The 26,601-nt window shown below is 59.0% G+C and overlaps 1 protein-coding gene and 1 long non-coding RNA gene across 4 annotated transcripts; one reads left to right on the top strand and one right to left on the bottom strand.

Moving 5' to 3' along the window:
• Window positions 1-339: 339 nt before the first annotated feature.
• CELSR2 (cadherin EGF LAG seven-pass G-type receptor 2) lies at window positions 340-26,601 on the bottom strand. Of its 3 annotated transcripts, none has more exons than XM_042953254.1 (34): window positions 23,265-26,601; window positions 18,276-18,923; window positions 16,131-16,353; window positions 15,601-15,716; window positions 15,336-15,424; window positions 14,802-14,959; window positions 14,211-14,374; window positions 13,932-14,057; window positions 13,401-13,567; window positions 12,833-13,120; window positions 12,575-12,749; window positions 12,199-12,340; window positions 11,920-12,040; window positions 11,337-11,520; window positions 11,061-11,162; window positions 10,328-10,422; window positions 9,904-10,113; window positions 9,237-9,420; window positions 9,008-9,136; window positions 8,741-8,921; window positions 8,413-8,580; window positions 8,188-8,314; window positions 7,873-8,073; window positions 7,343-7,517; window positions 6,910-7,022; window positions 6,700-6,779; window positions 6,486-6,612; window positions 6,273-6,395; window positions 5,521-5,648; window positions 4,982-5,070; window positions 4,681-4,875; window positions 4,382-4,552; window positions 4,000-4,234; window positions 1,932-3,679 (listed from the first exon to the last, which is right to left on the bottom strand). In XM_042953254.1, exons 1-34 carry the CDS (start codon window positions 26,599-26,601, stop codon window positions 3,652-3,654), a joined length of 8,799 nt encoding a protein of 2,932 aa, XP_042809188.1. In that variant the 3' UTR covers window positions 1,932-3,651. The 3 variants fall into 3 exon arrangements, with proteins under 3 accessions (XP_042809191.1, XP_042809188.1, XP_042809190.1); XM_042953256.1 differs by having other exon boundaries at window positions 1,932-3,536; XM_042953257.1 differs by lacking the exons at window positions 1,932-3,679; window positions 4,382-4,552 and adding an exon at window positions 340-907 and having other exon boundaries at window positions 23,265-26,140.
• On the top strand, window positions 15,354-16,034 carry LOC122228277. The gene is made up of 2 exons (XR_006206503.1): window positions 15,354-15,441; window positions 15,803-16,034. It is a non-coding gene; the product is annotated as an uncharacterized LOC122228277 (long non-coding RNA).

Here is a 26,601-nt window from a genome sequence, read left to right as displayed (position 1 = left end):
ATGAGGGGACCCTTTGATGGGTCCCCTGGTATTCAGCTTCACTGACTGCTTCGGTAGAAGATACTGGAACACCTCGTCATGTATATCATTAGAATTGTTGGTGTTCTCTTCTTATGTCCCCTCCTAGACATGAGGGTTGGCACTAGGTTTTAGAAATCTCTGCAGTGCCTAGTGTTGTCATTTGTATGTGGCAGAGAACTTCATTTATTGAAAAAATAAATTTGAGTGCAAGATGGTGGGGGGTTGTTGAATGAATGACAGAGACTCATTTAACAGATTTCGCTAAACCTTTGACTCACAGCCTTTGACTCTTGCAACCAGAACCAATTCAATTCCTTATGAGTTTTGAGACAACTTCCCTCTTAGAAGGCTAGGCTGTGACTTAAGGAAGGCAATAGGCAACTGGGCAGAGGGAGTGGAGTGTCAGCTGGTGTCCCCTGCCCCCCACATACATATGCCCACAAGCACCCTACATAGGCACTGAAATGTCCTTCCCCAGAGGCCCTCCACTGCTGTCTTCTCCTTTTTATGGCCGATCTTAAAGTTCATGTAACACATTTCACCTATATCACAGTGACGGCTGCCTAGATGTTCACCCCTCTCCCTGAGCCTCTGTCAGCAACTCCTACAGCCTCTGGGATTCCAAGAATTGAGTTGGGGGAGGGGATGTGGAAACACACTTGACTGGCTCTGGAGAAATCTGGCAGAGGCCAGAAAACCTGAGGTGTGTTCCCCAGCTGTGTCCTGCGCGGGTGTCTGGCGAGCAGGGCCTGTTGGTGACTCCCGGCTCTGGCAGAAGCGCTGGAAGGTCGGCATGCCCAGGCAAGCACTTAGGTGTGGCCAGCAGATGGCACGTGTGTGTAGCTTGGGAGACAAAACCAGCCGCAGACCCATGTGCTGTTGCCACCTGGTGGCCGGAAAGGACAAGGCATGTTCCTTTTGCTCTCGGTCAGTCTTGAATTTCGTAACCCCCACCTCACCCCATCCCCACCCACCCCCACCCCCATCCCGCCCCAAGCCGGCTTAAGCAACACTCCGTAGGCAGTGCCAGCGAGGGCGGAGGCCCACCTGCCACAGCTGCCTGCCTTGTTCAGCTACCTGCTTCCTTCCTTCCCTTCAGGTCCGCCTTTCTAGTTGTCTCTTTATGCTCTCTAACCCCGCCCCTGCCCAGTAGCAGCAATGAGGGAAGCCAACATTTACTGGCCTCTTACTATGCACTGTGAACTGTTTTAAGCACCTTACATGTGCTAACTCATTTAAGTCTCATAAAAGCTCAATTAGGCGGATGCTCTTACCATCCTCATTTTGCAGGCAAAGAAATTAAGTCAGTCTGGTGCCCAGGGCTTGTGCTCTTGATCACTACCCACCCTCTAGTGCCCCCATGTTAACTCCCTAACTAGTTTGCTGAACAGACCTTTGAAGAAAATACAAAACTTGGGAAGAGAAGTAATGTTGCAGAACATGTCGTTGGCTTGAGTGTGAACTGCTGCTTCATTTCCAATGGCAAAACACACAAAATGGCCCAGAGAAGTGGTCAGGAGGTAGTCACTGAGCTTTGAATTCCTACCAGCCATTCAGCCACTCAACTCTGCCCTCCCTGCCTCCTGAATTGTGTCCCCAGGACTCAGCCCCTAAGCGACTGGACCGGAAACCTGCCTGCTGTTTGCAGCCTCTCCAGCCACACAAGTCCCTCCTATCCTGGTGAAAAGGAAACCTTCCTGCCACCTGCCACATCTTCCTTGGACATGCCAGGACATGGGCTCTGTGCTGATGAGGCTATTTGGCTACTGCTGGGGTGTTCGTAGAGGGACTAGCTCATCGGCTGCTTGGCATCTGAGTCCCCTGACCTCCTGGCCCACCTAGGGCCCTGCCTGCTCTTGTTTTCCAGAGCTGCCCTCTGGAAGGACAGGGTACCACACAGAAGCATGTGATGACGGTGCTCAACCCGCACAGAGCTATAGTTTATTCAGTAGTATGGGGAAATGAAAAAAACAAACACAAAACCCTACTGTATTTACAGTAACAATCAAACTGTACAATCTGATGGTTAGTATCAAGTTAGCATCCAGCATCTTTGTGTTGTTTAAGTCATCAGTAGTTAAAAACCAGTTAAATTTTTAACCCTTTGCAGGAATTGCTGAGGGGAGAGGTCAGGGGGAGAATCCATGGCAGAAAAGCCAAAAACCAGCCTTACAAGTGAGAAACAGGAACATTTTTTCCCCCACCCATAGCCTCTTTTTCTAGCCACCTGCTCCAGAGGAAAGTCAGTGACAAGTCAGGAGTACATGCTTAGCATAAACAGTAACTCAAATGAATTGCAGTTGGCAAAACTGAGGAGGCCGGAGGAAAGGAGGCAGGAGATGACAGCCTGGAGCAGGGGAAGGGCCTCAGGCCCCCACGCCAGGATTGCTGGGTACACACCCAACCTGTCACAGCCACATCAGACCCCCTGGGACCGGACACGAACTCATCCCAACACAAAAAGCAAATAAATAAAATATATATTAACTCTCTCTTCGCAGGGAGCTGGGGGTGGGCGTGGGAGAGGGAGAGAAAGAGGAACAGGACCCGGTCCTTTGAAGAAGAGAGCCAATTCCAAGAAGGGGTTAAAAATAGAACATGTCTCAGAGGCCACAGCAGGTCAGACAAAGTGGGATTCGTCTGATCTCGGGTGGGTAGGTGAGTGGACACCAGAACCCAGGCTTGAGACCTGTGCTTGAGACATCTGGGGGCGACTAAGCCAGCCCTGGATTTACTCTTCCTCCCCGTCCCACCCACACCACAGCAAAGAAGCGCAACTTAACACACGACTGGCCTTCCCCATGCGGGTCAGGCAGGAAAATGAAGCACTTTTGGGTCAGCGAACTGAGCAAACGCCTGGACTGCAGCGCGTGGCCAGAGTCCAGGGAGAGAAGAGGGGCTGGGGTGGCCCGGCCGCCGCCCAGGGGCACGGGTTCCCCTCAAAATGTGTTCATGCAGCATTTGGGGGTCTGGGGGCGTGGAGTCCTTCTGCCCCCTCGCCAGACAGGGCTTTTTTCAGTTCCTGGGAGGGGCAGCACAGGCAGAGTGAGGAGTGCCCTCCACCTTGACGCCCTCACCATACTGAGGCCTGCCGGGGTGCAGCCTGCAGGGCTTGATGCCCTTGGGTGCATGTGGCTTTGTCCTTTCCTTTTGGTGATGGCAAATGAGGGGCAGGCCCCCCAAAAGTCCCTCTCCTCCCAGAGGCACAGCAGATGGGAAACTGAGGAGAGGCTGGGAAGTATCCTGGGAGGTCCTATCCTCTTTGGGAAGGGAAAGGGGAGTCAGTTTCCAGCATATAAAAAAAATTAATCCCTGAAGTCATGAAGAGTGGAGATCCTTTTTTAAATTCTTTTTTCCTCTTTTCTGAAAAACTTTGTCTTGGAGATGTTGGCCCCAGGGGTCCAAAGTGCAGTGAAGGGGATGGTGGGGGAGGGAGTTGGCACTAGATGGCCTTGGGTGGGGTGGGCGCCCCTCCCGGCAAGGCCCAGGCTCCTCAGATGGACGTTTCGTCGCTGCTGCGGGCAGGCGGTGGGGAGCAAGGGCAGGATAGAGCACAAGACAGGAGTGGGGGCATGAGTGCAGCTGGGGAAGGTAAGGGAGCCTCAGGGTGTAGGAACCACCGGCCCAGGGTTAATGCAGGAAGTTAAAGAAGAGAAATCTGGAGAGGCAGGAAAGGAAAGTGACAGAAAAGGCAGACAGGGGGTTAGTCGGAGCAGAGAAGACAGGGAGAAGCTTCCACCAGGAGAAGGAAACAGAAAAGCAACCCCAGCTCCCCACCCTCCCTCACTTTGCCCGATGCGGGCTGAGCTGACCCCATGGGGCACCATGGTCTGTGGGCATGTCACAGTAAGGCAGCTGGCCAGCCCATCCGTCCCCCGACCGCCTGCCAGAGCAACCTGGCGAGGCCTGGAAGCAGCTGTGAGCCCAGCCGGGCCTCTGAGGGGCTGCGCCCGGTCCCACCCAGCCAGCCTCACTCACTCGGAGCCCGACGAGTCCTCATCCACTGTGCCCGCCTTGATACTCATGGCGATGGGCATGACCCCGTTCAGCTGCTCCTGGAGACTCTGCCGGGGTGGAGGGCGGGGAGGTGGCCCGCCCCGGCTGCCTTCGCTGGCTGAGGAGCCCCGAGAAGACCCTGTGCCCTGCTCCAGGGGCAGCCGTAGGAGGCTGCTCTTCTCACTGATGGTGGGCAGATACTTCTTCTTGAGGATGCCTGTGGGGGGAGGGGGGGTGCAGGCGCCATGAGGAACAAGTGGTAGGCTCACGGGACTGCCCTAGAAAGCCCTACCAGCCACGGGGCAAAGGTGAGTTGTGAGGTTGCCAAATGGGGGAGCATGGCAGCTGGGCATGCCCTGCTCACCTTTGTGAGGTTGGGCAGAAGGGCCTGGAAGGGGGCCCAGGGACCCCTCCCGAGGCAGGGCATCTCCATTCTCCCAAGGATGCTCCTCAGAGGCCCCATTGCCACTACTCTCCTTTGCTGTGGTCCCAAAGTCTCCTGGCCAGGGAGCCTTCCCGGACCCTGGGCCCCCATCTGGTGGAGAAAGGAAGTTGATAAGGCCCAGAGAAGACAGACAGCTAGGAACTCACTACCCTAGGAATTCCAGGCCCTTTGCCCTCCCGTTGCCCCCGTCAAAGGCCAAAGCCCTGGCGCCGGCCCACCCTTGGGGGTACTGTGCAAGGGCAGTCTCTCGGCGCCAGGCCCCAGCAGGCTGTCCCAGCCTGGCTCTCCAGGGAAGGCGGCCTCCTCCTCCTCCTCCTCTTCCTCCTCCTCACTGTCTGATGAGTGAGTAGAGGCATAAGAGCCACTCTGATCATCTTCCAGGGACAGGTCACTGTCAGAGTCTGTGTCAGGATCTGGGAGGTGGGGGAGAAATCACGGCTGACCAACCTGCCTCTGCACACCCTCCACAAAAGCCAGGCAGCTGCCCCCCCACCGGCCATCAGGGGCTTCTTTTCTCACCATGCTGCTGGTCTTGACCTTCCAGGAATAGGCTACCTGGGTCCCCAAGGCCAGGGGGCCCTTGGCCAGGGTTCAGTGTGGACTCTTCCCTGAGAAGACAAGGCCATGTTAGAAGGGTCAGCCCAGCCCTTTGCCTAGTGTCCCATTCTTTTTTCTCTCTCTTGTTTCCCTGTTCCTGCCCCATGCCCCTCCTACTTCTTTTTTTGTTTAAGTTTATTTATTTTGAGAGAGAGAGAGAGTGTGTGCACACATGGGGGAGGGGCACAGAGAGAGAGAGAATCCCAAGCAGGCTCCAGGCTGTCAGCACGAAGCCCGATGCAGGGCTCAAACCCACAAACCATGAGATCATGACCTGAGCCTAAGTTGGACGCTCAACCGGCCTGAGCCACCCAGGCACCCCCCTCCTGCTTCTAATTTAAGCTGCCACCAGTCAGCCAGCCACCAAGTGCGCTGTTCAACTCCCAGCAGGTGGCTGGCCTGGTTTCCAGCAGGCACAGCACTCTTCTCTCCTTGTGGATGCCCCCGTCACCAGGGCTCACCTCAGCAAGAAGGGGATGTAGCTGGGCTGACTCTTGCCCGAGCGGCTGGCACTGTGTAGAGAGCCCGCTGAGTCTCCGTACGGCTGGTAGAGCCGCCCATCTGCATAGGGGCTGGGGCAGTTGTAGGACTAGGCATGGAATGGAGAGGTCAGTAGGTAGGGGGAGCAGGCCGGGGTGGCCCCAGGACGGGGAGCAGAAGGGCCGAGGGAGTCTGCCCTAAGTTCTACCACCTACACGCCCAGGTCTGAAAGAGAGAGGCCGCACATCTCCACTCCCCCCACCACTCCCATATCAGGGCCTGGTAGTAGCCATAGCTCTGCCGTACCTGGGCCAGCCCTGTGCACGCCAAAGTACCCTGGACTCAGCTATATAAGGGCTTCCTGGTAAAAAATGGTACCGGGAATTATCTCCTGAGAATGTGCTGGACACAGAAAATCTACCAAGATCCACGAGGGATTCTCAGATGTTGGGCATCCGTGACTGGGTCACCTGTCTTGGTCACTTCCTCACCTTACTCTTCCTAGCTCTACACCCAACTCTTCTGAGTCAAAACCTTCCTCCCTACCCCCATGTCCCCCTCTTCCCAGGCCACACATACCATTTCACCACCCCTTCCTCCTTCCAGGAAAGGATGTAAGGATGAAGAAAAAGTGGGGCAAAAAGCACAGAGAACAAGCTCCTTGGGCCTTCTGCCTCTTCCTCTCTGCCCCAGACCTCCCTGATCCCACGTCCCTGATCCCTGGCTCCCTCACCGAGGTCAGGGTGGACTTGGTGGTCAGCGCAGGGTCAGGGCTCGGCTTGCGGCTGCAGGCAAACTTGAGTGCTTTCCGGACCTCCTTGCTAAGCACCACGTAGGAGAGGAAGATGAAGGGGCCCTGGCAGGCGAGAGGCAGCAGCTAAGTGCGGAATCGGGCACCCCATGGCCAAGCCTCACACCCCCGTCTCCATGGGCCTGGGCCAGGTACCTGGATGCAATTGCAGGCAGCAAAGAGGTAGTGGAAGAGGAGGGTGTCACTGTTGACAGAGAGCAACGCCAGCAGCCACGTGGCGCTCAGCAGCAGGAGAACAGCGAAGGAAGGCCGCAGGCCTGAGCTGGAGAGGGGGAGGCTGTGAGCCCAGCCAGGAGGCCTCCCACACCGATGCCTGCCCACTGCCCAGGCACCCACACCCCATACTCACACAGGGCCTTTCTTCTCAAAGCCCTGCCGCTGGGCAGCACAGGAGGCGCGGGCTGCCAGGATGTACAGGAAGACACTCATCTAGCAGGGGAGGGCGATCATCAGGGGACAGACAGCTTCTACTCAACTCTGCAGGGGCCCAGCAGTTTCCCCATTCCTAAATGGGGACACACTCAGCCTGCTCACCCCCAGCCCACTTTCTAGCACCTACCGAGACAGCAAAAGCCACAGGGCCAGCAAAACTCCAGATGAGCGTATCATAGATGGAGAGCCAGCAGAAGTCAGGGTTCCCATAGCCCTCAGGGTCAAGGCCCACGGCTAGACCTGGGGGTATGGTGACAACAGCAGGGGAAGGGGTGGTAGGGCCTTGACACCAGTCAGGTGTCAAATGGGCTCACAGGGCCAGGTGCAGAGGACAAAGGGTTCCACCCACCATGTGTCCATGCCGACCTGTCCAGGATGGGGGACCCAGCCCCTGGTGGGGAGCCTCAAGGACTGAGAGGCATGCCTACGGAGAACTCAGCCTGGGTCATGGGGGTATGGGGCCTCTGGGACTGGGATGTGGGTGGGGAGAATGTGGCATGAAGGTGGACCCAGGGCCTAGGGATGCAGAACCTCAGGCCCGGGAAGGGGGTGGGAGGTACCTGTGATGAAGGCAGGCACACCCCAGCCCAGCATATAGTAGAAGCGCATGGGGCCAGCGTTGACGTCGCGCACCTCAGTGAGTGCCCGGTACAGGTGCAAGGCCTCCAGCAAGGCCCAGGAGAAGGTGCAGAGGTACAGGAAATGCAGCAGGATGGCGATGACTGTGCAAGCAAACTGGGGACCCAGCCATGCCCGGTCAGTGACCAGGGCACACCCAGAGTGTGGATTCTGTCTTGTCAGGGGAAGGGCCTGGGTGTAAGGTGGTGCTTCGGGAAGTGTGGGCCAGAGGAAGGTACTCCTAGGATGCCGGCAGCGGGGGGGGGGGGGGGGGGGGGGGGGGGGCAGTCGGGGGGCGGTAGGGGGAGGTGAGGGGGAGCTGGAGAAGAGGAAACCATGGGCTGGGTGCTGGACTGGGCTCTGTCTGAGTTCCTGCTGCAGAAGCAGGGACTGGGGAGCTGAGGAGGACTCATAGGAAGTTTCATAGGACTAGAAGTTGTGGACGATCTCCGGGTGAGGGGAGAAATCTTACAGGGAGGTCAGCCTGGTTGATTCCTAGGAGAAAGACCAGCTGGGCCAGGCCCAGAGCAGCAGTCAGGTTCCGTCGGATGCCATGCTGGTTGGAGCGTAGGGCACGCAGGATAGTGAGGAAGAGGAAGGCAAGCAGCAGGGCAGCCAAGGTGACCCCTAGGGCCACATATGTCAGTGTCTTCAGCGGCAGGATCTCTCCATTCTGCAGAGCAGGTGGCAAGAGGCCAGGAGAATTAGGAAGGGCAGGGCCTAAGAATCCAGCCCAGTGCCCTGGGCTCCCACCCCTAGCTCCGCGGCTGCCCCCTGGGGGTCCAACCTCTCGCCGGGACACATCCATGAGCACGGCGAAGCTCGTCATGTGGTTGCACTGGCAGCTGACGTGGCTCTCATTGCGGAAGACGACCTCGCAGCCTCGGGCTGACCAGCCACCTGTGCCACTGACTCTGCATGAGGGAGGCAGGGGCAGGGGACCAGGAGTGTAAGGCACCCAGGGGCTTGGCTCTCCGCCCAAAGCCTTGGGGGAAGGGCAGTTTAGGCTCACAGGATGGAATGGTTCCAGAAGACACAGATGGGCTTGGTGCGCTCCTCCGTCTCCAGCAGCCGGAATTGCACCGTGACTGGCTTGTCCAGGGCACGGGGCAGAAGTTCCTCATCGTCATGGACGCTGATACTCACCACGGGCGTGTTGATGACAGGGCGTTTGGGGACTCTGATGAAGAACAGGCAGGTACACAGTCACTATGGCAGTCCCGTGGCTGAGGGAACACCCATCATCAGTTGGACATGCCCCGACCCCTGGCCTCTCTGTGCCTCAGCACTCACCCACCCAACCTGCATCCCACCCACCCCTTGTCTCCTCAGCTGCTCACCTCAGGCTGCGCTTGTCCGGGTCATAGTTATGGGGCAGCAGCCCGGCCAGGGTGCGGTAGATGATGACACTGGCCACAGCCTCACCCTGGCTCAGCTCTGGGTGCCGCCGCTGACGCCGAGCCAGCTCCTCTGGCTCCTGGGTCTCTCCAGGGCCCGCGGGCCTGACCACGGTGGGTGTTTCTGGGACCGGGACACTGTCCACTCAGCTGGGCCCCGCAGAGATGCCCCAGCCTGGCCCCTGACCCACCCTCTGGCTCCCCACTGACCTCTGAAGACAGAATCAGGCAGAATGACCGTCGTCTCCAGGTCAGGGGGCCGCTCCCCCCGCAGCGCCTCATAGCGAGGCAGCTTGGCCCCAGCGAAGTTCCCCTTGTCCAGGCGAACTACAGAGATGACTAGGGAGAAGGGTCACAGGTCAGACCCTGGGTCAGGCCCCCAGCACAGCCACCTTGCCCAGGGCCTCTTTCCACAGCCCCCTCCCTGACCCAGCCTCACCGATGTTGGGCGTGACGATAGTGAAGGGGCTCAGGTAGGTGTGCCGCATGTTCTGAGCCAGGGCACTGGCATAGGCCTCGTAGTGCTGAAGCAGCCAGGCCGTGCCACCCTCCGTCTGCTGGATCAGCTCCCAGTGACGCTTGTTGGCTGCATCCAGGAGGGCGCTGCCCACCCGCAGCAGATTCTGGGGTAGGCATGGTCACAGTGGGCTGCAGCCCCATACCTTCTTATCCCCACCACCGGGCCCCACTTGTGCCTCGACCAGCCCTGGCTGCCCACACCAACCATGCCGCTCCTTCAAACCTTCCCTCCTCATTCTGGAACTAGGAGCTTCCCAAGCCCTGTGTCTGGACCCACACACATGGCTAGATGCTGATTCCTCCCCAGCCTGGCAAGGTGGGCAAGGCCTCTGCTCCGAGGAACCTGGTCAGGCCAGGCCCCAATACAAACATTAGTTTCTGTTAGCACCTTACTAGAAAAAGAGCTGGAAGGAGATGCTCTAAATTCCATGGCTCGAGGGACCTCCCGGAGGCTTCATGCCAACTGGGAGGTCCCCAAAGGCAGGGATGGAGAGTGTTCCCCATTCAGCCCTCAGGTTGCCCCAGAAACGGGCTCACTCACCATGACCCCCATCTAACCAGCCAGCCCTGCCCCATCCAAGCCCCACCTCGGTGAAGTGCACATCCTGCGTGGCAGACAGCCCAAAGCCCCGCTGGGCACTCTCATGGGCCAGCAGCCGTGTGGCCAGCTGGTAGGCCACCTTGACATCACTGCCAAAGTAGCCAGCCGTGTGCTGTGTGGCATTGCGCAGAAGCAGAGCCAGCCGCTGGGAGCGTCCCGAGTCCAGACCTGATTCATTCCGCTGTAGCCGCTCAGCCTAGGATGGAGCCGGACAGGACAGGGATGGCGGGAGGTCAGCACAGGAGGATAGCAGTGAGGTCCCCAGAGGGCAGGACTGGAACTCTGGAGTAAAAGGGCCTCAGGAAAAGGGAGAAACGGCCACTCCCAGTGGGGGGTACCCTGGGGTTGGAATTCCAAAAGCCCTTTTCTCAAAGCTAGCAGCAGTGAGGGGAAAGAGGAGGTTCACTTACAAAGCCTTTCAGCTCTGAGAAGGTGACTGATGTGCAGTTGAAAAGGTTTGGGGGGAGCCACCCCCTGTGTTCATCACAGTGGCGCACGGCAGTCCCTGGGGGAAGGAAGCCCAGATGGCAGGCCTCAGGACAGATACAGGATGCTTCCCGGACCTGCCAGAGTTTCCGGGTGCCAGGACCTCATGGGCCAGAGACAGGAGACAAGCAAACAAGAGCCCTGCCCTCCTGCAGCCCAGATGAGAAGAGTAAGAAACCCCTGCAAGATGGGCCCAAACAAGGACGCAGGAGCACAGGGCACACACTCTCCTCAAGTCCCTAGACATCGCTGTCCCTCTGCACCTTGTGCTCTCTGCCACTCTCTGCTTATGAACTCTGTTCATCATCTCAGTCCAAGGACCAGGACTGGGGCTGGGTCCCCTGGAACAGCACCCAACAGCCCCTACTCCCCAGACTGCCTTTCTAGTGGCATAACTCCTGTTCCAGGCGGTGAGTTGAGGATGGGAAAGAACCCTCTGTGATTCATCTTTGAATCTCTATACCCGTCACTGTGGCTGCACATGGCAGGTGTTTCAGCATTTTTGTTAAGAATTCAGGATGTAGGTGCCCTTCATCCCGGCAACCCTGGGAGCAGAGCAACAGTATGGGACATGGAGTCTCCAGGACCTGGAGACCAGAGAGAGGTCCCGGGATCTGCAGCCAGTCCTAGTGATGAGAGGCCAAGTCCAGCACCTACCAAAGGAGCCTTTGGGGCAGGGAGCAGCAGCAGGCAGTCCAAAGCGGGTACGGGGCCACCAGATCCCAGCCTCAATGGCCCGTGGGCAGCTGTCATAATTCACTGCAAGGAAACACAGGGTCACCCAGGAGTAGCTGTCCCCTTGCAGCTCTGCTCAGGCTCCCAGCCCGCCCTCAGCAGCCTCAGGACTGCAACCAGCCCCTGCTCCTGGCATCCCTGGGACATCGGGACCTGGCACACAGCAGGAGAGCCACCGACCCAGCATGGGAGCCCCACCTTCACAGCCATTGGTGGTGACCTCAGCAAAAGGGTTGTCACAGCGGTCACACTGGCGCCCAATGACGCCTGGCTTGCATGGACACTGGCCGTCCTCGGGGTCACAGACGCGGGACAAAGAGCCCGTGGGGTAGCAGTCACAGAGGAGGCAAGTGGGGCTGCCAGGGGGCCGGTAGTGGTTCTCCTGAGAGGGGGGACAGAGGATGCGGGTCACTGGCTCAGGCTCTCTCTCCTGGATGCTCATGGATCCTTTCAGCTGTGGCCCCTCTGGAGGGAGGCTCGCTGAGTTCAGGTCCCCCCAGGAATGGTATTCAAAATATTTAACTGGTAACAATTTGCGGTTTAGCCCATCAGTGAGATGCCAACCAGTCAGAACTGGTTGCAAACAACCAGTGAGGCCAGCCTAGAGTTCACTGGTAGAGTATCCATCCTGGGTCCCCCACACCCCAGACACATCAGAGCACGGGGCCACTTGTCCACCCCGTCAGAGCAAGGGCACACAGCCCTGAGCTCTCTCTGCAGTAAGGCCTTCTCCACTTAAGGGCCCAGGAGGCCACTGTGGAGGCCAGGTGGGGGCTGTCACCTTGCAGTGGCACTCGCCGCTTGTCTTGTTGCAGTCTGGGTCGAAGCCTTTGCTGACATCACAGTTGCACGGGCCGCACGTGGGGTGTCCCCACCAGCCTCGGGGGCAAGGCTGGTCAATCCTGCAGAGAGGAGCCCAGGCGGACATGAGCTCCCTCTGCCATCCTTGTCTGGTGCAGCCTTGTGTGGCCCTTCTGACTGTGGCTGTGGCTCACCCAGGTTCATGGTGCTCTGAGGGACACCCCAGAGACAGGCAACGGTCATGCCCTGGTCCACTTACCTGGTTTCACAATATGGCCCAAGGTAATTTGGGGGACACTCGCAGGTGTAGCCGTGGGGGGCACTGGGCTTTCGGATACACACGGACTGATGCTCACACGGGTTCAGGTCACACACGTTAGTACAGTTGTCGCCATAGTAACCTGGGACCATAAGGATGAGAGAGACTCAAAGCCCACCCTCCCCTGGCACTTTCTTCAAACCTGCCTTCATCCACCACCTTCCAGTCTGAGAATCATACCAGCTGGCTATGGCTTTGCAGTACAGGAGACAAGGCTCAGAGAGGTCATATGACCCACCTCAGGTCACACAGCAGAGCTGAAATGAGACCCTGGGCACCCACCAACCTGCCCCATTTCCCTGGATCCCTAGCATACCTGGATCACAGCTACAGGAATAGCTGTCCCAGTCATCACTGCAATAACTGTTGGCAGGACACGGATTCGAGTCACAGGGGTCCGGCAGGCTACAGCCTGGCTCCACATTGATGCTTTCCCCACGGCCAGGATCCAGACTGCTAACCCCCTCGGGCGTCTCGCTTACCCTCACACCCTGGGAGGGACGGAAGCGGTATTGGCCCTCTGTGGAGCAGGCCTCCAGGTGGTGAGGACTGGGAGGCAGGGGAGGAGGCTCACCTGCAGACAGCCCCGGAAGCCGCGGGCCACCCCACCGGCTGGCCCAGGCACTCCCCCAACTGTAATGTTGCTCAGGTGCAGCCCATGCAGCCGGGGGCCCAGGTTGCCCTCTGCCCGCTGCTGCCCGTAGTCAAGGGACAGGATGGCATGGCCAGGGCCCCCACTGGCTCCCAGCGCCAGCTGTGCACGGTGCCAGTCGCCGTCATTGGCCCGGCCTGGCTCCAGCTGGAGAGACGAGGCCTGGAGCCCTGTGCCCTCCACACTCAGCACCACATGGCCTTCCCTCAGCTGGCAGCAGGAGAAAAGAAAAGAGGGTCAGCAGACTGCCTTAATCATCTCTTCTAGCCCACTGCCGTCCTTCCTGGACCACCAAACCCATCCTACTGCCCAGCTGAGGCCAGAGAAGAAAAGGTGTTTTTTCCCTTGGGGCCAATAGATGGCAGCAGTGATCCAACAAACAGCTCTAGCGGCCTCTTCCTTGGGGACAAGAATAGACCCCGCCCAGCCATCTCTGACCAGCCCCCTGGAGGCTACAGCAGCCCTGGTCACTACCCCCTCCCTGCATCACCTGCAGGGTGATAGTGCTGCGCCCCCTGGTGACAGCCTGCAGCAGGACACCGTTGGCCTGGCGTGTGCGGAACATGAGGCTGAGGTGCCAGGGCTGGGAGATGGGCAGCGAGAGGCCGTGCCAGGCCACCAGGCTGCTGCCCAGGAAGCGCTGCGGGTTGGCCATTTCTGAGGAGGCAGATAAAGGCAGATTCTGAGGGATGGAGCAGCCAAGTGCCCCAGGGGGTATGATGCTCAGAGGTGGTGGCTCTGTGGGAGGCAGGGCACTGCCCCTCCTAGTGCCCACTCCCCTCGTTGGCCCCACCCTCCAGAGCATTTACCTGTCCTGCGCCTGCCCCATGCTGTGCCCAGGCCTGCCTCTGACTGGGCCCTTTGTCTCCAGTGCTACCCTCTCAGGGCTCTGCCCAGACACGCTTTTCCACCTACAGCCCAGCCTGGCTGGGCCCTGCCCAGCGCCTGCCCCGACCCTGCCAGTGTTCCCAGCATTGCTGACAGCTCTCGGGCCTCAGCCTCTGCTGGCTGCCCCTCCTACCCTGGGCACAGCTCTTGCCCCCGAAGCCCAGAGGGCACTCGCAGCTGAACGCGTCCCACTGGTTCACACAGGTGCCCCCATTGTTGCAACTATTGCTGTCACACACGTTCTTCTTGGCAGGGCAGCCTAGATGGGAGAGAAAGGGGCTCGGGTCGGGGCTCCAGACAGAAAACCTGTAGCCAGAAGGGCCTCTGAAACCCCCAACATGTCCCCATACCAGGCCCAGCCCTCCTTTCTGCACTGGGTTCCTGGCCTTGCCCCTGCCCCGGGTCCCCGTACCAGGCACGGTGCCGTTGTTGGCGATGAAGTCAGCCATGTCTACGTGCCGGCTGTCCACTTGCAGGTTCCTCATGCAGCCCACAAAGTGCCGCGTGCGGACAGGGAAGCTCTCAGGCAGGTCAGGTACCCCACCCAGCAGCAGGGGCCCTGTCAGATCCAAAGACCTGCAGGAGCAGAAATGATGGCAATGTGAGGCAAAACGGGGGAGCTTCTGGCTCTTCCTTCTCCCCTCTCCCTGCCACCAGGCCAGAGGCGGGAAGGGCCCAGGCAGGAGCCCAAGGGGCCCTGGAGAAAGCACAGAGAAAGCGGGGCATCCCAACCTGGAGCCACTCCCATCTCACACCCACCATCCCCCCCGCACCCCCCAGACCGCTCCATGAGACCCTGCCCTAATCGCCTAACCTTGCCGTTCCCGCTCCCCAACCCAAACCTCTGCAGAAGCCTGAGCAGGGGCTAAGGGAAGCAAGATGAGGGAAGGCCGCCATCTGGATTGGTTTCCATTTCAGGGCTCCCTGAGGCCCACTGTCTCAACCTTCCCTCCCTGCCTGGCCCCACACTGCACCCCATCCCTCAGCCCTCTCCCCTGCTCACTTTTTGCTGCCACCCTGGGTACCCTGGGCAGCACAGGAGTAGTTGCCCAGGACAGCTCCAAAACGCAGGGCCACTCCTGTGTCACAGCCATCCACGGTCACCACAGCCACCTTCTGTTCAGATGGGCCCTGCGGGAGCCCTGTCTGACCTAACAGTGGCTGGACAGGGAAGGGCAGAGAAGAGAAACAGTTCAAGAAGCTCACTAGGTTCACGGGCACAAAGGCACCAGCACATGCTGACACCGCTCTGTACACACATATATACAGGTGTGCACAGGTGTGTTCACGTGACATATGTGCTCTACTGCATTCCTCAATGTCTGCTAGAGTGTGTGCCTAACAGGACAGGGGACATATAGTACTTCCGGGTGGAAGGGAGACACCCCGGCAAAGTGGCAAGTTCCCACCCCCTTCCCCCCCTCTTCCGTCAGAAGTGCCACCCATTACCAGCCCCCCTGGATGAAGCACCACCTAGATCTGAGCACCTGAGCCAAGGACAGGACCCTCCAGCTCCTTGACCCCCTCCCACACTCACCTTATTGTAGTACTTCAGCTGGACTGTGTGCCACTGTCCGTCACTGACCCCTCCGGGCACGAATGGAGACACAGTGGTGGTCGACTCCCCTGGGGAAAGGACCCAGGTGAGCTGGGACGTCAGATGAGGGCTGGGAATGGGGAGGGTGTGCTCACAGTTGGGACTGGGCCCAGGTTGGGCTGGGAGGGCGTGTGGCTTGGGGTCAGGGGCCACGACACATAGGGCCTTTGGGAGATGGGCAAGGACATGGGGCAACCGGGATCACCTGCAGAGAAGGTGAGCTGGACCTGCTCCTGGATCACCTCGAGGGCCACAAAGTCATGCTTCTCATTAAAACGTCCGTTGTATAACAGCAGCCCATCACGCTCCTTGGTGGCAAACCTGAGCAGGAGGTGGAGATGGGGGCAGGGAGCGGGGCACCAGCCTAACCCCAGCCACCTAACTAGCCCCTCCCTGATCCTACTCAGGACACTCCAGAGGGCTGACACTTGGCTAAGGTTATGGGCTGTGGAGCTGGAACGTGGAAGATGAGCCCAAACCAGAACTAAAACCAGAACCCTGACCTCCTGACTCCCCACCCTCAAAAGTGGGGTAGGAAGAGTGACAAGTGGACCCTGGCGGGTGAGGAATGTCTGCTGGCAGAGCGCACAAGCAACTCTCAAGTGCAGAGCTGGCTCTGCCAACAACCTGCTCCTAGCACTTTCGCTGCCTGACCTCTCGCCTTGCGTGCAGAACGGGAGACACCCCAGGCTCCCGCCACACTCCCTCCCCCCAGCTCAGGGCCCAGCCACTCACGAGAGGGCCAGGGTGAAGTGGAAGCGCTGGCGTAGGCCACGGAAGGTGATGAAGGAGCGGGCGGGGAAGCTGCGCGTGGTCACCTGGCAGTAGGGCTTCTCGAAGTCTCCAGATGGGCAGTCGCACTTGAAGCCACCCACCAGCAGGTTCACGCAGGTGCCTCCGTTCTTGCAGACACCTGGGGTGCAACGGCCTGAGCGGGCACTCACCTCGCAGTGCTCACCTGGGCAAGGGGAAAGCCAGGGCGGATATCAAGTGGCTGAGAGGGTAGAGTAACTGGGACGGCTCCTCACCCAGCGATACCTCCCATAACACTCCCAAATTCTCCCAAGCATCTGCACCTCCTTTCATGTGCCCACCTTCTCTGAGATCTAGGAAACCAGGGTGTTGTGTCTGGCCCACCGTGCCATTCTCACCACCATCCCGTTATACTGCTCCCCTGCGAGTTCCTTGAAGCTCCCAGGCCCTTCTGTACTCCTTTTGGGGCTCAAGTGCACAGGCCTGCCGGGGTCTCTGGTCATAAGGCCCAGGTCCTAGTTAGCCTTTGGTGTCCTGGCTTCCAAGCAAGCTTGGGGGTGTTCTGTTCCCACAGGGATGGATGTGCATGGAGGAAAGAGCCTGCAGGACAACACCAGGGCTGGTGCCAAACCCCCTTCCTCCCACCCTCCCACTGGTGCTTTTGTCTCTGTCAGGCGCCAAGATCAGTTTCCCTCTCTGGGGAAGAGACCAGGCTTCCACTTCGGTTGTCAGAGTTATGGGTGGCGGGTGAGGGGTGTGGGAAGCTGGAGACTCCCAGGAATGGGGCAGAGAACTCCCGCCCTGAGTCCTGGGGCCCAGAAGGAGGCCCTCTGTGCACTTGGGAGATGCTGACAGATTGGGGAACTGAGCCCTGGGAGCAGACCAGGATTTCAGTGGAGGAACTGAAAATTCCAACAACATCAGATGGGAAAATCCACCCCTTTCTCTCCCTCCCCATTCCCAGATTGTAGAGATAGGTTCTCAGCTCCTGTGCCTAGTGACTGGCTCTTGTTTCCATGGAAACTGTTGTTCGCCTACTCTAAGCCCCCCTCCCCATCCTCCTGGACAAAGACTCCTCTCCCATCCCCCAAGCCCTCCCCTCCCCTCCACCCCCACCCACAGCAGACTGAGAGGAGTCAAGTCTGGCAAGTTCTGGGCAGGAAGATGCAGCAGAAAGGCGGTGGGGTCTGCCCGCCAACGCTGGCAGAGCCAGTGGGCATGGCTGTGGAGGAGAGAGAGTAGGCCTAACCTATCTGGGAAGGAAGGGCCCAGGGAGGAGAGAAGGGGGTGTCCTGAGGAGAAACAGGAGCCTGCAGGGCGGGGTCAGGAGCACAAAGCAGAGGCTGGGGAGGGGATGTGTAAAAACCCAGGTCACAGGCCAACTGGGAGGCCTGACCCTTTTCCCAGCACCTGTGCAGGGGTGGAGCTATTCTGCTCAGGGTCACAAAGGTACACAGACCTTCTGAAACAACCCTACCCCGCACCCAAACCCCTCCAGTTTTTTCTATGCCTTCTTCTCAACGCCTGGGAAGAAAAGTATGGGCTGCAGCCCAAAAAGGTAACTTGCTCAGTGGTGGGAGAGACCAGATTCCAGGCCCAGCCTCAGGTCTAGTCAAACTGTGAGGTGAGACTCAGAACAAGTAGCCTGAGTCCAGTGGTCTCTTAAATCACAGCCAACACCTTCCAAGGGCTCGCTCTTTACATGTATTAAGTTAATTACATTAATCCTTACAACCACGCTGTGAGGTAAATCAATTCATCATCTCCATTTAAAAATACAGAGACACAGAGAGGTTAAGTAACTTGCCCGAGGTCACACAACTACTACCAGTGGCAAAGCTGGAATATAAACCCGAGCCGGCTGCCTCTAGAGCAGGCGCGCTGACCTCACTTACTACGCTGCCTGGGATGGGGGTGGGGAGTGCTGGGAGAAGGTGGGCTCCCCCCTCCTCCCTCCCCAGTACGTCGCTGTAGAGGAGCAAGTGGGATCTGCAGATGGCCAGTGTAACCTGTGCCTGCCTTATTCTGGAAAGGAATGAGGCAGCCCCGGTCCTTAGCCTGATCTGTGCTTGCACTGAAGCGTTAGCCCTCCAGAACACCTCCCCCCCGCCACCCCCTCCAGCTCACCCGTGTAGCCGTCGCGACAGAGGCAGGTGTAGCCGCCCTCTCGACTGCGGCAGCGCCCATGGGGGCCGCAGGGCCGCGAGTAGCAGAGGTCCACCTCGGTCTCGCAGTAGTCGCCGGTGAAGCCGGGTGGGCAGCGGCAGCGCAGCCCCCCAACGGGGTGGATGGGCCGGAAGAGCACCGAGGAGGAGGCGATGAAGGGCGCGGAGGAGTCAAAGCGCAGCACCGACACGCAGCGCATGTAATTCTCGCAGGGCTCGCGCAGGCAGATGTTGTCGTCGAAGGGCAGCACGCGCTGCGCCGAGATGGCAGTGAGCAGACTGCGGTTCAGGTACAGACGCTCCTGCAGGTCCTCGGAGGGCAGGAAGGGCGGCCCGCCCCCCGGCCCAGGCGGCTGGCCCACCGACAGGCTCACATTGAGGATGTGGCCACCGGGGGCGTCGGTGTCCCGCTGCACGTTGAAGACCACCACGTGGTCTGGGGGTGTGGCCAGCGTGGCGGCCACCGCCTGGATGAAGAGACCCAGTAGGGGGGACAGGAAGCGCTCTGGCGACATGTCCTCCAGGCGCAGTGTGATGCTGTGCGTGAGCATTTCGTCCGTGATGATGGTGACACGCAGTGCGCACTGGGCAGTAACACTGTGCACGCCGTCTGCGGATAAGTGACATGGGTCAGGACCCGGCACAGGGCTGGGAGGGCAGGGGTGCCAAGCCGGAGACCTAGCCTTGGGCAGGAGCACCCCAAGAAGGGAGCGGGAGCCAAAATCCAGCCCACACACTACTGAATTGCCCAGTTGCCACAGTGGCAAAAAGTGCCTAAGAGACTACATGTAGGGAAGTCACACCTTGCTGGATCGGCCCCCACCCACACTTAAGGTGATTCCATTTTTCACAAGTTCTCTTTGCATACTTTACAAAAACCCTGCACTGTGAAGAACAGCATGTCTTTTAATGTTTGTGCACCTTCCCCTGTCCAAGCCATGACTCTTACTCTCTTACACCAAATTCGGGACTTCCCTGCACAAGAACCCAATTTTGCCTATTTCTTACCTTTCTACAGGGCCCAGAGCACCATGAGATACCCACAAAAATGATCATCCTACCCCCTCAGCCTCTATACCTCGACACTACCATAACCCTGACCCTGGCTGTGCTCCCTCCTCCCCCACCGAGGCAGAGTGAGGGATGAACTGGGTCAGTGGGCCACCCAGTCCCCCTCCCACTGAGCCCCATGGCTGCTTGGGCGCAGGCCTGCTATCCCCATAGCAACGCCCCACACAAAGCATTCTTCCCGCCCAACTCTCTGGGCTGCTGAAGATAGCCTGGGGAGGCCTCACCCCAGGAAATCCAGCTGAGCCACCTTTCCAGGGGCTGCACCACCCATTGCCCTGATGCTGTGAGAGATGGGGGTGGGGGCAGAGATGGAAGGGCCTGGGCAGCTCTCCAACCTGAAACCCCAGAAAAGCCCCACTAGGCTGATCTCCCCTCCGGCCTTGGGCCTCTAGCTATTCATCGCCCGCTTGGCTCACTGCATTGCACCCAAATGCTTGCTACACCTGCAGGCCACACACTCACTTATAAACAGCTAGGTGCTAACACACTCTAGTGTCTCACTCCACCCACACTCTAAGCCCAGAAATACCATGCACACCTGAATGCACATATACATGACATTGAATTTTATTTAGTTCGAAAATGAAAGCTGGAGGCCAGTGGGGAGGAGGAAATGGCTTGGCAGGGCTGTAAATGGTATTCATTTTTTAAATTTACTACAATGTCCTACACATAGTAGGTGTTCGGTAAATGCTAAGATGCTGATGTCTCCATAGTGAGGAAATGATCTTTTAAACACAGCAGGAGGGGCCCTGAGTTGATATTAAGAAGGAACCCCTAATAGGAACAGGGCAGAAGATGGTGTTTCTGGGGTGGGGTGGGATTAGGGGAGGGACCTGGGAATAGATTCTGCTTCTCTGCCGTACCTATGGGAGGTGGCTAACTACACCAGGCAGCTCAGCTCAGCCAGGGAAGGCTGAAGGCAGACACCCATCTCAGCCATGGCTTTGGTCCACCCACCTGCCCTCCAGCCTCATCGCAGACTGCCAAAGCCTGCCTGCTCTCACCAGCAAGCTTGCCTGTCATTCCCCACTTCTGCTCCTCCTACTCTCGTCTAGAGCTACCAAACACGCTGTGCCTTCCCACCTGACCTACCCACAGTCCTCCTACTATTCTAACCTGCCCCAAGCTCACCTACTCCAGGAGGCCTGCCCAGATTTATGACCTCAGGCTCTACTTTTCTCCCTCTTTCAGACCACCCTGCACTGAGGTGGGGAGCTGGCACGGGGCTCTCAGGCACTTGGTGCCTCTGCCCAGTGATTCCTTGATGGGATAGTCCTTCCAGGCAGAAAGCTGCCGAAGAGTCCACACAGAGCCCCTAACTGATTAGGGAGCGGAGGGGGCAGTCAAAGCCAGTGAGCAAGAGAAACCTCACCACCACTCAGCCCCGGAAACAAGCACTCCTCCCTGTGTCTCCCCACTGCCGTCCCAGGCCCCGCCCATGCCCCTCACCCAATGTGTCTCTGTTGCTTCCCATCTGGTCTACCATCTGTGGCCACCTGCCCCCTCTTCTGTTGTCCCTCATCCCCAGCAGTCAACCTACTGCACAGTCCTTCCTCTTTGTTCCTCTCCCTTGCCTTGACCTAGGTCACCCCTCAGGTGTCAAGGCAGGGTGGGAACAGGGGCCCCAGGTCCCAGACTGTGGCAGAATCAGACTCCAAACCTGTCTTCCCCTGGCAGATGTGCCAGTGGAAGCGGTAGGCCTGGAGGGGGAGTGGGTGGGGGTCTGCCGCTCTGGGAGCTGACCAGACCACGCACAAGAGTTCCTGTGTGTTCCAGCAGAGTAAGAAAGAGGCAGGGAGAATTGGGGCCTCAGAAGAGCCATCCAGCCCAAGCTGGGGCAGCTTCAGCCACAGGGACAAGAGGCAGGGAAGTCAGAGGGGCATGAACGTGGAGACCAAACAGGGGAAAACAAAGACCCAGAAAAAGAGCCAGCAATGGAGAAAGTGGGAAAGGAGGAGAGAGCCACACAGGAGATCAGGAGAGGGCAATGAAGTGGGGCAGAGCAGGAGGGCCCCCGTGGGCAGGGGCGGGTAAGAAAGAGAGACAAAGAACAAGAGAAGGAAAACAAAGGGGCAGTGGGAGTCAGTTCCCCCTCACCCCAGCCTCCCTTAACTTTGGGGTTGCCGTGGTGACTGCCTCCAAGGGTCAGGGCTTAAGGGACATGGTGGGGCCAGGGCTGGAGGGCCAGCCTGAGGCCTTCCCTTCTGTTCTTAGGGAGCTGTGGTCAGGGGTTCTGCCCAGGTAGGAGCCTGAAGGCTGGGTGGGGCCTCCTCAGTGTCCTGCCATACTCGCCTAGGACAGGCTGTGGGGAGGACAAGAAGCAGAGGCCCTTCTTTTCCATCCCTCCCCACAGCTTGCTTCTCCCAGCAGAGAAGGGTACAGGATACAGGAGCTCGAGCCCTTCACTTCCTCCTCCTGGAGGGAAACTGAAGCTTCAAGAGGCACAGAGCCTTGTCCATGACCTCTAAAATCTCTTATCCCCTGGCTCCTGTGGCCACCTAAGGGAGTAGGGCAGGGGAGGCATCTGTCCAGGAAGGACCCAGAGCGGGGAGGGGGCTGACCACACCCTGCATCTCACAGGTCTTTCATTGCCCTCTAGGCCCAGACTCCCTGAGGTGGCAATAGAGGGGTGCCAGACTCTTTTCTTCTCTTCCCTTATGTGTCTAGAATGGGGTATCCTGGGCCATCCATCCCTAGGGTGTCTCTAACAAGGGGCCCTCATGGGGGTGCCAGTTGTTCCCAGGCTTGGGGAAGGGACTCGGCAACCTGGGGCTGGCTCCCTCCCTGCCACTGCCAATCACTCCTCATAGCTGACAGAGAAGACAGAATGCCGCCCCCCCCCCCCCAACTCTCCTCCCCCAACCCTCTGTCCAGGGAGTCTGCAGGCTGAGCGCTTGGCCAAGCAGCAGGAATGCCTAGCCTGGGTCCTGGCCAGGCTCCCACGCCCCAGGACTCTGTTCTCTCCCCACCGGAGCAGGGGGCTCTACCCTCAAAGACCACCAGTCCCCTCGCTCATCCTGGTCCCTATACCCCATTCCTTGAGTCCAGGCTGGTCACAGACAGCAAGGAAGGCCTAGCATCCTAAGAAGAGCCCACGGGGTGGCAAGGCGGCCCAGGAGGCCTCAGCCTGGCCCTGGCTTCACCGCAGCCCCTCCCCCAAGCTGGACCCCGAACCATGGCCTCTGACAGTGGGGTCTGTTTGGACACAGACAATGAGCTCTGGCTTCACTTCCTGCGGGAGCTCTGAAGGGGTAGCCAGGCCAGGCTCTTTCTGCCTGGAGGGAAAAGAATGCACTAGACAAAGTCCCCCTCAGCCAGTCTGGGGCTCAGCCGGGAGCCAGAAGGGGCCAGAAGAGGCCCGACAGCAGGGTCCTGACCCCTCGGCGGCAACCCTGTGCCCCACAGCCCTCTGCTCTGTCAGAAGGCTGTTATGAGATCACAAGAATACCCTGCCGGGCGTGAAGGGGTGCTGAGGGGACCGGCTCACCTCCCTGCCCCACACACAACACAGTCCTCTCTACCCCTCCCCCAGCTCTCCTGGCCCCCCAGTCTTCCACGTGCCTTTTTTCTTTTCTTTTTTTTTCTTACAATTCTTGGCAGCCATAGCCAGGGCAGCCTCACCACACTTGCCCTGCCACGTCACAGGGTGGTAGGCAGGGGGCAGCCAACCGAAGCAGCCCAGCCCAGCCTGGGGTGGCAGGCAGGGCCTGCACCAGCTGCCAGGATTCCCAGGGCTCCTTCCCAAGCTGCTTCTCACCCCTCAACCTCTGTGCCAGCCTCTCGGCAGAGAGGTGAGTCCAAGACTTCTCCCTGGACGGCTGCCCAGGGCCTCCTCCAATGGCCGCCCCCACCTGACACCACCTGGGCCCTTCCTTACCTGACACTAGCACGCTCATGATGGCCTCCAGAGGCCGGTTATTGTCCAATGCCCGGCTCAGCCTCAGTTCGCCCGTGGAGGCATTGAGCAGGACGAGGCTGAGTTCATTCCCCCGCTCGAAGCTGTAAGTCAGGCTGTCTGAGATGTCAGGGTCATGGGCAGGCACACGGCCGATGGCACCCCCAGGGAAACTGCTTGAGCGGTTGGTGACATAGTTGTTGAAAAGGATCTCAAAGTTGCCCAGCACTGGTGGGTTGTCGTTGCGGTCAAGCAGGCGGACGTGGACAGTAGCCCGGCTCACCAGGGGAGCCGACGTGGCCTGGATGACCAGGATGTATTCAGGCCGGTCTTCATAGTCCAAATCCACCAGAGCGGTCAACTCCCCAGAGAAGATGTCCAGTTGGAAGACCTCAGGGATGTTGCCCTCCACTATCTGGTACATGATCTGGGCATTGGTGCCTTCGTCAGGGTCAGTGGCTGTGACCCGGGCCACGGCCAACCCGATGGGGCTGTTCTCTTCCACAAACACGTCAAACTCGTCCTGCTCAAAGACAGGTGGATTGTCGTTCACATCCAACACAGTGACCGTCACTTCCATAGGCGTGCGGGCGGGAGGCATCCCCTTGTCCACTGCATATGCCCGCAAAATGTACTGGGCCACATTCTCACGATCCAGCCTCCGAAGCGTTCTCACGATGCCTGATGTGGACTCTACGATAAAGTCACCATCTCCATCATCACCTCCTTGGAAGGTGTAGAAGACCCTGCCATTAAGGCCAGAGTCACGGTCAGTGGCCGAGATCTGCAGCACACTGGTGAAAGGGGGCACATCCTCATAGACGCTGCCCTGGTAGGAGTCACGAAGGAACTGAGGGGCATTGTCATTCACATCATTCACCAGTATCTCCAGGTAAGTTGTGTCAGACTTCTGGGGAATGCCATTGTCCCGGGCGGTGATGGCCAGGGTATAGGACACTTGATCCTCGTAGTCCAGCTCAGCCTGGGTGGTGACAGCCCCTGTATCTGCATCAATGCGGAACTGAGGGATGCTGTCCTCCATAAAGTAGGTGATGCGGGCATTCTCACCTGTGTCCTCGTCCGTGGCACTGATCAGCACCACCGTGGTGCCTGCTGGCCGGTCCTCATTAACATTCACCGTATAGTGGGAGCTCTGAAAGACGGGACGGTGGGTGTTGGCATCAGTGACGTTCACTACCACCTGTGCCGTGTCCTGCCGTGTGCCGTCAGAGGCAGTGACAGCTAGCACGTATTGCCGCTCAAGTTTGTAGTCCAATGGCAGCGCGAGCGACACCAGCCCACCACCACTCTGGCTGGTGATGGAAAAGCGGTTACGGGTGTTGCCACTGGTGATCTGGTAGGTGATGACGCTGTGGGCATCACGGTCCACAGCCGACACTGTCACCACACTGGTGCCCACAGCTGCATCCTCATTGAGTCTCACCGTGTACTCTGGTTGGGTAAAGGTGGGGTTGTTGTCGTTGACATCCAGGATGGTCACACTGACACTAGCTGAGGCAGTGAGCACTGGGGTGCCATGGTCTCGGGCTTCTACCCCAAAGCTATAGAAATCAACCTCTTCCCGGTCCAGCTCAGCTGCCACAGAGATCCAGCCTGTGCCATTGTTGATGGCAAAGGGAAAGTCATGCCCAACCCCGGCAAGGCGGTATTCCAGGCGGGCATTGTCACCAGCGTCAGCGTCAATGGCCTGGACATGGAGGACCAGGTAGCCTAAAGGGACACTCTCCAGCACAGTAGCCTGGAAAGGGGTGCTAACAAAGATGGGGGCATTGTCATTAATATCCAGGACTTGCACTGTCACCAAGCCAGAGACGTTGGAGAGCGGGGGGCGGCCACCATCCTGTGCTCTAACCCGTAGGGTATACTCCTTGGTTGTCTCATAGTCAAGAGGGCTCACCACATCCAGAGCTCCAGTCTGGGCATCCAGGTAAAACTGTCCCCGAGCGTTGCCACTCATGATGCTGTAATGCACCAAGGCATTACTGCCCTTGTCTCGATCTGAGGCTGTGACCCGGAGTACCGGGGCCCCTGGGGTCACATCCTCACGCACCTGGACCACGTAGCGCTTCTCACTGAACTGAGGGGCATTGTCATTGTCATCCTCCACAGATAGGAACACAGCAGCTGTGGCACTCCGTGGACCGGGGTCCCGACCCTGGTCACTTGCCTCCACTGTCAATTGGTAGGATTCTACTTCTTCCCTATCCACGGGGCCACGAGTTCGAATCACCCCAGAGCGAGGGTCAATCTCAAAGACTTCAGAGGGGCTGCCACCGGGGCCCTCCAGTAGGCGGTACAGAATATTGGCATTGGGAGGGGCGTCACCATCTGTGGCTCTGACCGTGAGCACCTCATAGCCAACCTCCAGGTTCTCCCTGAGGCTCTCCTTGTACTCCTGCTGCTCAAAAACAGGGTCATGATCATTGGTGTCAGTCACCAAGATGGTAAGTGTGGCCAGGGCACTGCGTCGCGGCATGCCATGATCCTGTGCCGTGACCCTGAAGACATGGGTGCTCTTGGTCTCACGATCTAGCTCCTCGGCTGTAGTTACAGCCCCCGTGATCGGGTCCAGAGAGAAGAAATGTTTGGAGCGGCTATCAAAGAGGGCATCCATGGTGTACTCAAGCCGGCCTGCCTCACCCTCATCTGGGTCAATGGCCCGCAGGGATGCCACAGGGGTACCAGCTGGCTGGTTCTCAGGCACTGTGGCCTGGTAGCTGGGGGGCTGGAACTGGGGGGCTGTATTCACATTCCTTTTCCGACGCCCGCCCATGGACTCTTCTGCTGACCTTTCCCCTGCCCTGAGCCCCGGGGTCTGCACCAGCTTGCAGGACTGGCATCTCAGCCGTGGGGCCTTTAAGCACGGGTGTTCCTGGGGCAGGGTGAGCTTGCCCTGGGGGGAAACGTGGCCTCCAATGCCCAGGAGACGACAGCTCCATGGGCAGCCTTCAGGCGCTGGCGGCAGGGGGATGTGGGCTCCGGATTCTGGACACCAGACCCTCAGACCGTCGTGGTGGGGCACCAGGTGGCCAGTCAGCTCCGTCCCTGCATCCCTGCAGCGGCTGGTGTAGAGCCAGAGGTTGGAGGCTGAGGCTGGACAGAGCCAGCCTACGGGGGCGCAGGCCCCTGAGGAGCCACGTCCCCCGGGCCCCAGGGAACGACAGGGCCCCACTTGGTCTCCCAGCAGTGGCGGCAGTAGCAGCAGCAGCAGCAACAGCAGCAGCGGCGGCGGCGGCGGCGGCGGCGGCGGCGGCGGCAGTAGCGTTGGAAGGGGGGCGCGGGCTGCCCGGCTCTGCAT

This window comes from Panthera leo, chromosome C1 (genome assembly GCF_018350215.1).
Source record: "Panthera leo isolate Ple1 chromosome C1, P.leo_Ple1_pat1.1, whole genome shotgun sequence".
Lineage (NCBI taxonomy): Eukaryota > Metazoa > Chordata > Mammalia > Carnivora > Felidae > Panthera > Panthera leo.
Note: the sequence above shows the minus strand (reverse complement) of the source record. Positions and strands in the feature narration are given on the sequence as shown.

Excerpts from the sequence above, each read along its gene's own strand:
- CELSR2 (XM_042953254.1), bottom strand. The coding sequence starts at position 26,601 with ATGCAGAGCCGGGCAGCCCGCGCCCCCCTTCCAACGCTACTGCCGCCG. Across the intron at positions 18,924-23,264 it reads CATGAGCGTGCTAGTGTCAG|ACGGCGTGCACAGTGTTACT; the intron begins GTAAGGAAGGGC and ends ACTTATCCGCAG. Across the intron at positions 8,581-8,740 it reads CCGGACAAGCGCAGCCTGAG|AGTCCCCAAACGCCCTGTCA; the intron begins GTGAGCAGCTGA and ends GTTCTTCATCAG.